We start from the raw sequence: 11,832 nt of genomic DNA on the forward strand, positions 1-11,832 counted from the left end.
GAGATTGTTAGAGACGTCATCGACGACTTTCATCTCCGTACGTCCACATGGAAAGCCAGCTGCAGACTAGTGTCATCACATCGCGCATCCTGATGACGGTGGTCCTACGGCGAGGTGCAGGATCAGACGTATCGGATGTCGTCCGGGGAGAGGGAGGTCTTGTTGTGTGAGTGAGCGCTCTCTGCGAGGACGCCGGCAAGCTTCTCTTTCTCGATCATGCGGGAACGTCAGCTAGCATCTGGTTGTCAAACTCTAGCCCATGGCACGTGCGCAGAATCATGAGATGGTGAGTAGTTTATTAGTTCGCGCCCGCCGCCGGACGATGCCCTCGCTGAGCTCCGAGCCCCCGTCCGCTGGCTTGAAGTAACGGTGAAGCTCCCTGAGTTCCGGGGGACGGTGGCACCGTAGGGTCGGACGGTCCCCGCGAGTGCCCGGCAAGTAGTGGTGGTGGAGGAGGAGGAGGAGGAGGAGGAGGAGGAGGAAGAAGAAGGGGCAGACAGGAAGGAGAGAAAACGAGACCTCAGACTTGGACGTCCTGCCCCCTTCGAAGCCAGCCTGTCAACTGGTAACTACTCGGAGAGAAACAAGAGGGAGGAGGGAGTGGCGGAGATGGAGAAAGGGGACGAGGAGAAGCAGAAGGAATGGAAAGAGAGAGAAAAGGGAGGATTGAAAGATGGCGGAGGAAGTGGAGGAAGATGAGGGGACGAGAGAAGGAGGGAGGGAAGGTCAGAAAAGAAGGACAAAGGGAGGGGAGGGAAGGGGAGAGGGGTAGGGAGGAGGGGAGGGGAGGGAGGGAAGAAAGGAAGACAGAAAAGCTTACATCGCCCAGAGACATTCCAAGATCCATGAGGACGTTGCTGGGACTTACCTGGAAAGGTCATGAGAGGAGACTAGAAGGACTTTGGACGCACAGAATCTTTGTAGAGGATGATGTCTTGAATGCTTCCCCCGTGTCGAGCCTTGATCTGAACACTTTGAGCAAGTTTGAAGAGAAGGCTGAAGGAGAGCAAAGAGACAGATAGGAGAGGAGAGGAAGAGAGAGACAGAGAGACTAGCCAAGAGGGACACGAGTATAAATAGGAAGAGAGGGAGGGGGAGGGAGAGGGAGGGGGAGGAAGGGAGCTGGAGGTAGAATCTGGGAGAATGCGCAATCACCTTGTCCACGATGGTATAAAGTCTCGTCTGAGTGCTGATCTTGACTTGAATGTCAAGGAAGCTCCATACGACGAAGCGAATCTTTGAGCAGAAAAAGTAAGAATGAAACGATGGTGGAGATGGAGAAGGAGAAGGAGAAGGAGAAGGAGGAGTTGTAGATGGACATAGAGATAGAGATAGAGATGATCGCTATGATAGTGACGCAGAAAATGACGATGTCATTGGTGATGATTTTGGTGAGAACGACAGCAGTGTGAAGGAGAATGATTCAGAGAAGGAGATGGAATGATGCAACCTGCAGGTTCAACCATTTCTCGGCTTTGAAATCTACTTCCTGCAAGGATTCAAACGCAAAAGAAACATCAAAATCTTCAAAAAGACCAGAGATTGAATGACTCTCGCAAAACCGACACAAACATATTCTCATCTTCCCCCTTCCAGCTCACCGGGAAGTCTTCTTCTTCTTCTGGGGCAGCATCAGCACTACTCTTGTCTTTGCTCTTCTTGCTCTTCTTTGGCATGTTTGAGTTTTCCTTTTTCTATCGTTTCAAACTCCTCTCCAGCTTGCGTCTTGACCTTCAACCATAGAACAAGCGTGCCAAGTCGATGGCGAACTTAACTCATCGCAATCCTGAAAGTTCATCATGAAAACATCAGAGTCACTTACAACTCCTCCTCCCCATCTCTTGAATACGTCAACCATCTTTCTTAGTCTCTTCCACCTGCTGTCTTGTCCTCCTTCTCATTCGGCTTCTTGTCCTCCTCGTCCGCCCGTTCCCATCTCAAATCTCTTCATCTCAAACACTTTTTCCCACATACTGCTCCTCGTTTCTTCCCTCCTCCTCCTCCTCCTCCTCCTCTTTTTCTTCTTCTTCCTCTTCCTCCTCCTCATCTTCCTCCTCCTCTTTTTCTTCCTCCTCATCCTCCTCCTCCTCCTCCTCCTCCTCCTCCTCCTTCTCCTCCTCCTTCCCCTCGCTTTTCTTGAAGTACTCTCCATGGCGGTTGTGCCAAACTTCGAAACTTCATTTTTTGAATTCTGCATCCAAAGTTGGAACTTGCAAAGTTCAATTAGTAGATATCAGTGTTGGCGTCACTCAAGTTGAGAGTCACGGCCCGGCCCGGCCTCCAGGAATCCGATACGGTTGGCCCTTCTTTCAGGCTTTACTCAAAGTCCTTCAGTGTGTTTCCCGGAGTCCCGGGCCGAGCCTGAGTGACTGTCACACTGGCAGTTACTGAGAATTGACCGTCCCGCGGGGTCCGGGCTGCATGTACGGAGTTTATAAACTTTGAAAGAGGTGACTAAGTTAGTAAGGACTGAGAGGAAACTTTGAACTCGGGAACGGATAGATTACAACTACAAAAAGCAACGCGTCAAGCATTTCCGGGTCACGAGCCTTGACGCGGCCAGCTGGCCGTTAAGGTCAGATCATATTGGGCGCGTTTGCCCTCTTGATCTTGTACAGTTTGTGCATCTGCCGCCAACATGGTCACGTCTCGCTGACTCACGTGAGAACATGGCAACTCGGTTTCTCACCTTGAGCTTCAGCTGGTGCAGGGCGTTGTCATGGATCTGAATCTCGCCGATGATGGAGAGTCCTCCGGGGATGGAGAAGTGAACGGCAAGCGACACGTCCCTGTACCCATCCGACACCATCGACTCCGGCAGCGAGAACTTGTTCTTCACCCGGCAGACGCCCAGCCCCGTCACGCTCTCCTCCTCCACGAACCACCTAAGCACCTGCAGCACGTGGCTGGGGCCCGAGCACACGATGGAGACGCGGACGGGGTCGAGGATGTTGGCAGAGTACGGCCAGCGGCCTCGAGGATGAGGAGGCATATACTTTCTGAGCTTCTCCTGCATCCTGGTCTCCGACTTGACCGCAGCCGTGTGCAGCTCCACAGTCCCCACGCCCTCCTCGAAGGAGCAGTCGAAGGAGCAGACGACGGAGCTCTCAGAGCCATCGTGCGTGTCTCTCTTGGCAGCTTCGGGCGACACCTTGCTGCTGAGGATCTCGATGATCCTGGACCTGAAGTCATGGTTGAGGAGGGCAGCCCTGCGCGCGAGCTGCGCCACAAAGACGTTCTCCTGGGGCAGAGGGCAGAAGGAGAAGAGGGTGCTGTCCTTCTCGTGCTTGTCCTCAGCAGCGTCGATGGCCGTGTGACGGATCGCTTGCACCTGCACGTCTCAGTCAGTCAGCAGCAGCAAGAGACGAGCATGCAAGACGAGGAGGTTGTGGAGGAGGACCAGCAGCACATGGAGGAGCAGGTCAGGTGTGGGGGGGAATGTGGGGAGGAGGGCAGGGGAGGAGTCACCGTCTCGTGGTCTTGTCGATCAGGACGGGAGTGACGGGGCTCAGGAGCAGACTTGGCGTAGATGGGATAGTCTCTGCCACTACAGTCAGACCTCCCTGGTAAGCAAGGCCAGAGCAAGCTAGACCCTTTCTCTCGGATCATATCGACTGAAGTACTGCTGGCGTGATGGGCGTTTGATTCCCAGCGCCAAGCGATGAGCTCCTCTCCCCTCCTCTCCTTGGCGATCTCCAGCAGCCTCGCGTCGCAGAGAGGAACGATCTGATTCATCAGCGTCTGAGACAGCGCCTTCACCTCATTGAACAGCGAGCATGAGTCCTCCTTCAGGACCCTCAGCTTGCATATTCTCTTCTGGAAATACTCGAAGCGAAGGTCCTGGTGGTACACGTTGATCGGAATGTGTCCGTTGATCTCTGAAGCGACGGTGAAGCTTACGTTCGAGCCTGTCTTCTTCCTCGCAACGGGCTGCGGGTTCATCATGAGACTGTAATCCTGGTCTGGCTCCAGCAGCGGCTGTATGACATCCTTGACCAGCCACTCCCGCAGCTTCTGGTAGGGCAACTTCTTCATCTCCTCTGGCATCGCAAAGTTGACGCTGAAGGTGTCGAGGCTCTCGAAGCTCTGCAGGCTGACGCAGAAAGCGTCGAAGTAGTGGCCGTCAAAGTCTTCCCACAGAGCCAACTTGGCTGCTGCCTCCATGTGCACCCGTTGGATGATCACCACCGAGTCCAGCTTGGCTGACCGAGGGAGTTTCTCCTGGCTCAGGTAGAACCCGTTGGATCTCGTGATACACAGAGTCTCCCGCAGCTCGGCAATCTTCTTCGTCAGCCGCTTGTTCCCCGCGTCATCCCGCGACCTCAGCCACAAGGCGTAGACCAGCAGGCATGAGCAGATGCACAAGACACTCACACACGGCACGATGATGGCGACGTACAGATACGTCGACCCGCTGTAAACATGACATCACCGTCATCACCGACAGCTCCTCGAAAAGGCTGCAAGCAATCACCTCGTTACAGTGTCAGGTGGCGGGTCGAGGGAGATTCGTCCTCCAGGCCAATAGATGGAGTCAGCCGTGCCCTTGGTGTAGCCTGTCACAGCAGCCCGTCACTTGCGCGTCATCCCCTCCAGCTATCCCCCTCACCCGTAGTGTTCTCCCAGACTCCGATCTCCACGAAGCTCAAAGTCGTCTTGTTCCAGTCCAGGTTGCTCGCTGTCAGGGTCGCTGGCTGAACGTTCTGGAGCACGGCATGCACTCCCTTGGCCGACCTGTCGCCCGTGCTCAAGTCAAAGTCTACATCTCCAGATGCCCCGTAGAAGTCTGCGAGCCGGATCTGAGTGTTGAGGTCCGACATGTCAGGCTTCATGTTTGCCAGCCCGATGGCGATGGCCCACACGGCGTCGTACCCTAACGCGTCGTACTGGGTGCATGGCTGCTTGTAAACCTTGGCAGACATGTTGACGGTCGGGTAGTAGTACGTCCGAGGGTCTACTTTCGAGTAGTAGTTGAAGCAGCTTGACGCCAGGTCTCCGTAGATCATGTCAAGAACAACACTCAACCAACCAGCGTAGAAGCGCCTCAGCTTGCCCAGGTCTCCTGTCATGCTCTGAATGTCGGCTTCAGGGTTGTTCTGATCTGCCGTGAGCCAAGCGTACCCATCCACTCCTGTGATGCCTTCTTCTGCTGCTGCTGTCAGAATGTTCTGCAGGTTCACCGACCCCAGCGCGATGTAGACGAAGATTCTAGCCCCTGACTCCTTGAGCGTCTTGACGGCAGCTCGCAGCGACACGGAGTCTTGATCTGTGAACTTCTGGTTTGCTATGATGCTGATGCCCTTGAGGCTGGTGTACTGAAAGAAGTCTGAGATGAAAGGGTTTCCGTAGGCGTTGTCCACATACAGCACGCCGCAGGTCCGCCAGTTGAAGTGAACCATCAGGTTCACCATCGCCAAGGCGTTGATGGCAGCCGTCGGGCAGGTGCGAGAGAAGAGAGGAAACCTGATCTTGTCGCTCAGCGTGGTCGAAGTGGCTCCGAAGCTCAGCGTGGGAGTGTTGGCCAGCCCAGCCAGCACCGCGATCGTCTGCGACCCTTCGCTTCGCATCGGGCCGATAATGGCGGCTGTCTTCTCACTCGGAGCTGCTTCATACTTCTGCAGCACCATGCTCGACGTGCTTGCGTTGTTCACACTGCACGAGCTCAGCGTGTACCCGGAATACCCCTCCTCGCTCCGCCAGCGCAGCAGGTCCTGAACGGCACCCTAGCAGGAGAGGTCAGGCATCAAGACATGGGTCGCACTGCAAGGAGAGAGAGTCTCACAGGCGTTGTGAAGTGGGTGTCGGCAAACTTGTAGTGCAGCTTGAAGTTGGCAGGCAGCAAGCTCTTGGCGTTCTTGACGATTGCATCATTGCGCTCGTTCACATGGTGGACCGCCATGATCAAGGCCGTGGCTGCTCGCTGGAAGTTGGAGGGGACGAAGCCGCCCCATCCTGTAGGGACGACAGGAGACATCATGCCTATCACAAACGTTCCTTCTGCCGCGAGCCCAGTCCTCACCGTCAGCAACAAGCACAGGGATAGCATGGCGATGCCTTGGATGCTCATATTGATTGAAAACATTATACTGCTCCCGCAACAGCACGAGTTGTTATCTTTCATTCTTCCTTTTCAAACACAATGCATTCAATTCAAAAAGAAGGTTTTGAACTCGATCTCATGAATTGTTTTCCTATGAATAACACGAACGCCGTTCAATTATTTCCAGGCCATTTGAATGCATGCATCCTGCGCACGATTCCACTTTTTCCACCCTCACAAACCTCGTGGCATATCCTTCAATCTCAAGATGAACATGTATTTGTAGATCAAACTCTTGTCTTCTTCTGTCCTGCCTTACCTCCCCTTCAACGCCATGTTCTCATCTTCTCACAACCCTGTTCGCATGGGTTGTGGCGCTCTCGAGGTTTCTATGACCCTACCCATGATAAACCCCCTGCAAAACTACCCCACCTCTCACAGCAGCATTGGTTACTTTCTTAAGTTCTACCACCCTTTTTCCATCAAAGTACCCCACCATATCACATACCTTTCACTGCCGATACTACCGACCCCTTCAAAATGAACTCACAACAATGCACCCACCCTATACCAAAAATTCCCGAAACGAGGGGTTTTGTTGGTCAGTTTTCCTGTCCAAGTGGGGGGTAGTTTGTCTTTGCCTCTTTTTTCAAAAATATGTTTTATAGCACCCCCACCTAGTCAAATCATATTGTTTCTGGGGGTCCTTGTCAGAGGATGTATGGTTGTTTTGAAAACTACTAGTTTCGGAACAATTCGCACTTTGTAGTAAAGATCTCATGGTAATCCCGGAGCGGGCCCGCAGTGATCCCCCACGCCGCCTCCGGGTCCGAGTCACTGCTGCGCCGCCGCCAGGCAATGCGAACGCCGGAGAGTCTGGCTGTAGGTCCAGCTGCACACATCCGAATGCCACGCTTAAATTCCTCGAGCTGATTTAATGTTGAAACTCAATAATTGAACTTACGATCGAATTCTGCCAACCACTGCCCACCCTCTTCGGTAAGTCAAAGGCCGGAATAGCCGATCCGGGAGCTTGGAACAGGAGCTGGCAAGTGCTGAGAGGCAAGAATGCTCAAGGCGAGAATGCTCAAGTTGCGCGTCAACAGCGTCCCTGCCACCCACCATTCGGTTCCTTCTGCATGGATGCGCACTGCGGCATAGCCCAGACTTCCTTCCTCTTCCTGTTGCTGTCAGTGTTCCCTTCATGCGTGCCGCAGCAAGTTTACAAGACCTGCTTGAAGCAGTCTGATTGTACCGACCCCTCATTTCCTATTTGCAAGATCTTTTGGAGCAATGCAGGAGTCAGCAGCATCCAAAACTCTTTGCAGCAGTACGACGCCAAAGGAGTTGTGTCCAGTGCACTTGCGACTGCGAATGCCCGGTAGGACAATATTGCTCAGCTGAATTTAGCCTGCCGACGTTCTCGACAAGTTTTTTGAGCACCAGCGACGCTTATAACGTGCAGCTGCTAAGCCAGGCATACGAAGGCCTTAAGATTCGCAGCATCTGCAAACCGATTGACACTTCCACAAGGGGCACTTGCTCTGCTCTGTCATACCTCCAAAGCGATCACATCACCTCCGTTGCTCAAGGAGGCCCGTCAGGACGGTAACACGATGCAAAATTACCTCAGTGTGTTGAAACGTCTAATTAATTCTTGTTTGGTTTCACACCAGCAACGCCATCGTTCTTGACTCGCATGGATACCTCTCAAGATCAGAATCGAACAGGTTCTGCGGAGCGGTCAGTAGCTATGCCGGACAATACCTGGGCTGCGTGGGGGATCTTTGCAACTCGATCAACTCTCTTACGAATCCTCTGCAAGGAACTGCAGCCGTCTGCAGGAAAGTGAGAAGATCAAGATGAAGTAAACGGCCAACAACTGATTAAGTTGCAGATCATCAACTCTACACGATTTACAGCATTCATGCCGTCGAACAGTTTGTGTGCCACTTCTATAACTGGGTTGACTTCAAATGGGTGTGTACTCTTTCGCATGCCCCTCTGAGACAGCAGTGGTGACCGTCATGGCATCAGATTCAGTTTCACAAGTGAAGCGTACGATTGGACGGGCTCATGCCAGTACGGGAAATGCCAACAGTATTCATCAGCAGCCATGTGCTGATGGGAAATGCAGTCTGACATGAAGATGCAGGTGCTCACAGTTGGATCAACAGTGCGGAGCCGTTGGGTACTCTTCATGTGGAAGCAACGGTGTAGCACAGATTTGCATGAACGGAAAGGTGAGATGAAAACTTTGACACGATGTAGTAGCAACTGGTCTGACTTGAATGCATACCTTCCCTTCCCTGTTGCAGTGGGTCAAATTTGTTCCTTCAACAGGCTACGACTGGAGTTACGCCAACATCCACAACAACGTGTACTCCCAGACGCTGGTGATGTGTGCTCCTTGCGGGAGAACGACGTTGCTGACTGTCTGCGATGGTCCTCAGATCTCGATAAGCTGCTTCTGCGCTCTTTCCTTCATCTTCATGTGTCTCAAGTCAGGAGTGCGAATGGTCAGGCCATCTGGCAAGGTGTCCAGCAACGTAGAGAGCTTGCAGGAGGCTTGGAATCTTTCTACTTGATTCATACAAACATGTATACTCATACGGGATCGAGATGCAGTCCTGTTTGAGGTGGGCGAGTTTGATCTACCTGATACCCTGATACTTTATTGTTTGAATGATCACTTCATTGCGTTATGCTTCCCCCGTTCCCCTCTCCTCGACCTCTGCAAGGTGCCGTTGTGCTATCTGCCATCTCCCTATCGAATACTACTTCCAAGGAGAAAGTCAAGGTCGTTGGTCCATCCTCTAATCCTCGCTATATTCTTGCAGCAGCTTTCTTTCCTCTCTTCCCTCTCCCCTCCTCTCTTCCCTCGTCCCTCTCCCCCATCTCCTCCCCCCTTCCATCTTCCTTTCCTCCTCACTCGTCCCCTCTTCTCTTCTCCTCCTCACTCGTCCCCTCTTCTCTTCTCCTCCTCACTCGTCCCCTCTTCTCTTCTCCTCCTCACTCGTCCACTCTTCTCTTCTCCTTCTCACTCGTCCAGTCTTCTTTCACCCCCTCCCCCTTTCCACCGATTGCCATCCGTCCGCTGATTCGTCCGTTCCAGCGTCCGTTCCAGGCGGGCAGGGGGGGAGGGGGGAAGAGGGCCACTGCGAGATAAAGTGAGATTGTGAAGGAGCCGGGAAGGGGAAGGGAGGAGTGGGGACGGGGCGGGAGGAGGAGGAGACGAGAGGAGACGAGACAGAGAGGGGAGGGGAGAGGGGGGAAGGGGACAGGGAGCAAGAGAGGGAGGGAGGAAGTGGGGGGAGGGGAGGAAGGAGAGGAGAGACAGAGGGGAGAGAGAGAAGAAAGGAAGAAGAGGGATGGAGGCGAAGGCGAGAGGAGGGAGTGAGGGGTGGAGGGAGTCAGACGAGACTTGAAAGGGGAAAACTCTGCGCCTGCTGATCTAACGTCCTCACTGCTCCATTCGCAGATGTGCATGGAAGGTGGGGAGAGGGAGGAGTAGGGAGGAGAAGATCGAGCAGCCAAGAGCATGAACGAGGCCGGTGAAGTGGTGGAGAGGCAGAACCAGGTCCATCACAACGTCGTCAATAAGGTTCTGCATGCATGCCTGGGGCTCTAGGCTCACGGCTGGACGGTGTAGGTGTTTGGTTACCTGGGGGTCTGCCATTTTGAGCATGCGGCGAAACTTTGCGGTGGCCCTTCCTTTTCACTTCCTCCCTTCTCTCCCGTCCCTCCCCCGTCCTTGCGCCGTTCTCTTCCTCCCTCCATCCATCCCTCCCTCCCTCCCTCCCTCCCTCCATCCATCCATCCATCCATCCATCCATCCATCACTTCTTCCCTCCCCACTCCCTCCCTCCCCACTCCCTCCCTCCCACTTTCTCCTCATCTTCCCACTGAAATTTGCTCTAGAGATGAAGAAGCACGTGATCAACTCTGCCTTCTCGTTCCTGCATTGGCGGGGAGGGAGAAACGAGACCTTCTGCGATACAATCGTGAGAGTGATAGGAGCAGAGCGGGATCTCGTGCGGATTGTGGAGCTGAATGGACAGCAACGACAGGATCTGTTCCTGACATTTCAAGGTTTGGATGCCATCTCATATCATATCATCCCACCCCATCCCATCCCATTTCATCTCATCTTATTCCATCCTGTTTCATCCCATCCCATCCCATCCCATCCCATCCCATCTCATCCCATCTCATGTCATCCCATCTCATCTCATCTTATCTTATCTCATCTCATCTCATTGCCTGTTTCTTTTTGCATGTTCCTTTAATCCATCTTTCCCCATCATTTCTCTCTTCTCGTCGAAGACACTCATTCTTTCCTCAGGAACCGCTCAAGATATTTCTTCCGCCCTCAACAAAGTTGGATCCACCAAGAGCAAGATGGGAGCAAACTCTGCCAACACCATCTTGAACGCTTTCATAGGAGATGTTGTCAAGATCCTCAGATCGCGATCAGAACTGATCCGCGTGTTGCGGATGCTCAGCGAGGAGGATGGGATGCGGGACTTGCAGGTAACGGAACTTGGGGGGTGGCAGGAGGGAGCTGAACGACGCCGCTGGCAGAGCTTGATCGATCTGCTGATTGGAGCAGAAGCGTACGGGTGGGCGAGCGAGAGTTTTTCCTCTTCAGATCCACTGATTGTGAATCCGTACAAGGAGAGGGCTGAGCATGAGGTGAGGGAAAACTCGAGGATGGTGTTGAAGTCTCAGATGTGAGGAGATGGTGCGATGGAGAGGAGGAGGTGGAGGAGGAGGGACATTGTGGGAGGTCAACGGAGTAGCAGTAAGAGGGTGAGAAGGTAAGAGGAAACGAGCTTGAAGGTCGGGTGAGGGGGGAGGGAGATGGTTGGAAGAGAGGGGAGGAGAGAAGGGGATGAGAAGAATACTTAGAAACTTTGTCTGACTTTGAGCTGCAGAACAGCATTCTCATCAAGCTCTTGCAAGGGTACAACTACGTTATGAACTACGATCTTCTCGGGAGCACCAAGACACTCTATCAGGCAAATGCGCTCCTGATGCAGGTCAAGGAGATTGTTCAATATCGAAATGTCAGCGGGCAGGCTGGAGGGCGGAGGATGATCTCGGAGTGGTGGACACAGATGGATGGGTAAGCGATGATGAGAAGGAGAAGGAGCAGGAGCAGGAGCAGGAGCAGGAGCAGGAGCAGGAGCAGCAGGTGGAGGTGGTTAAGGAGGAGGAATAGCAGCGGAGAGAAGAGGTTTTGATCAATTCTTTGACGCTTGTTGCAGGTATTGGGGAGGAAACACCACCAGAGCCCTCCAGCAGTTCTTGAACTCCGTGCGAACTGAGAACGGACAGGACGACTGGGACGCTCTCTCTGTCGACTCAAACTTCGGGCCAAAAACCATTTCAGCGTTGCAGAAGTTTCTCGTTAGGGAGAGGCAACGGCTAACGGCCTGTAACGACGACGTTTCTTACCGAGGGAACACGCCCAAGTCCCTCAATGTCAAGCATTCGGTTGTCATCGTCGGGTCAAACAAGAATCCCCAGCAGCTGCTGAGCTTGTGGCCGGAGATCGCGGTCGACGGGCTCTGGAGCAAACCGACTAAAACTGCGCTGCAGGCCTTCCTGAAATCCAAGGTGATTGAGGAAGGGGGGGAGGAGGGAGAGGAGGGGGATAAGAGATGGGGAAGAGGAGAGGAAAGGGAGGAAGGAAGGAGAGAAGGAGCGTGCGAGGATGGGCGAGGTGGAGGAGTCTGTACTTGGATTGATCCATGTTCATTTGGGAGGTAGAGGAGTGATGAGGAGGA

The 11,832-nt window shown here is 53.5% G+C and overlaps 4 protein-coding genes across 4 annotated transcripts in view; 2 read left to right on the forward strand and 2 right to left on the reverse strand.

The window, feature by feature from the left end:
- Positions 1–1,676, reverse strand: part of GUITHDRAFT_114974 (hypothetical protein) — a gene marked incomplete at both ends in the record, with an annotated part of 2,950 nt that extends 1,274 nt beyond the window's left edge. Inside the window, 5 exons of the mRNA XM_005825791.1 lie at positions 821–868; positions 912–965; positions 1,156–1,236; positions 1,451–1,489; positions 1,602–1,676. Of these exons, the coding sequence (XP_005825848.1) occupies positions 821–868; positions 912–965; positions 1,156–1,236; positions 1,451–1,489; positions 1,602–1,676 (297 nt within the window). The remainder of the gene's footprint in view (positions 1–820; positions 869–911; positions 966–1,155; positions 1,237–1,450; positions 1,490–1,601) is intronic.
- Positions 1,677–5,460: 3,784 nt separating this feature from the next.
- On the reverse strand, positions 5,461–6,099 carry GUITHDRAFT_154571 (hypothetical protein; the record flags this gene model as incomplete). The annotated part of the gene is made up of 2 exons (XM_005825792.1): positions 5,783–6,099; positions 5,461–5,723 (listed from the first exon to the last, which is right to left on the reverse strand). Coding segments are annotated over exons 1-2 (346 nt in total), but the record flags the coding sequence as incomplete, so codon positions are not given.
- Positions 6,100–7,179: 1,080 nt separating this feature from the next.
- Positions 7,180–8,628, forward strand: GUITHDRAFT_165093 (hypothetical protein; the record flags this gene model as incomplete). Its single annotated transcript, XM_005825793.1, has 7 exons — positions 7,180–7,421; positions 7,472–7,648; positions 7,717–7,888; positions 7,938–8,020; positions 8,196–8,283; positions 8,359–8,436; positions 8,494–8,628. The coding sequence occupies 7 exons, from the start codon at positions 7,180–7,182 to the stop codon at positions 8,626–8,628; spliced, it is 975 nt and encodes a 324-aa protein (XP_005825850.1).
- Positions 8,629–9,963: 1,335 nt separating this feature from the next.
- The window catches only part of GUITHDRAFT_114977 (hypothetical protein), a gene marked incomplete at both ends in the record, with an annotated part of 2,241 nt that continues 372 nt past the window's right edge, over positions 9,964–11,832 (forward strand). The window contains 5 exons of the mRNA XM_005825794.1: positions 9,964–10,132; positions 10,386–10,573; positions 10,625–10,735; positions 10,978–11,168; positions 11,311–11,662. Coding sequence (XP_005825851.1) covers positions 9,964–10,132; positions 10,386–10,573; positions 10,625–10,735; positions 10,978–11,168; positions 11,311–11,662 — 1,011 coding nt within the window. The remainder of the gene's footprint in view (positions 10,133–10,385; positions 10,574–10,624; positions 10,736–10,977; positions 11,169–11,310; positions 11,663–11,832) is intronic.

Source organism: Guillardia theta (assembly GCF_000315625.1).
Source record: "Guillardia theta CCMP2712 unplaced genomic scaffold GUITHscaffold_80, whole genome shotgun sequence".
Taxonomy (NCBI): Eukaryota; class Cryptophyceae; order Pyrenomonadales; family Geminigeraceae; genus Guillardia; species Guillardia theta.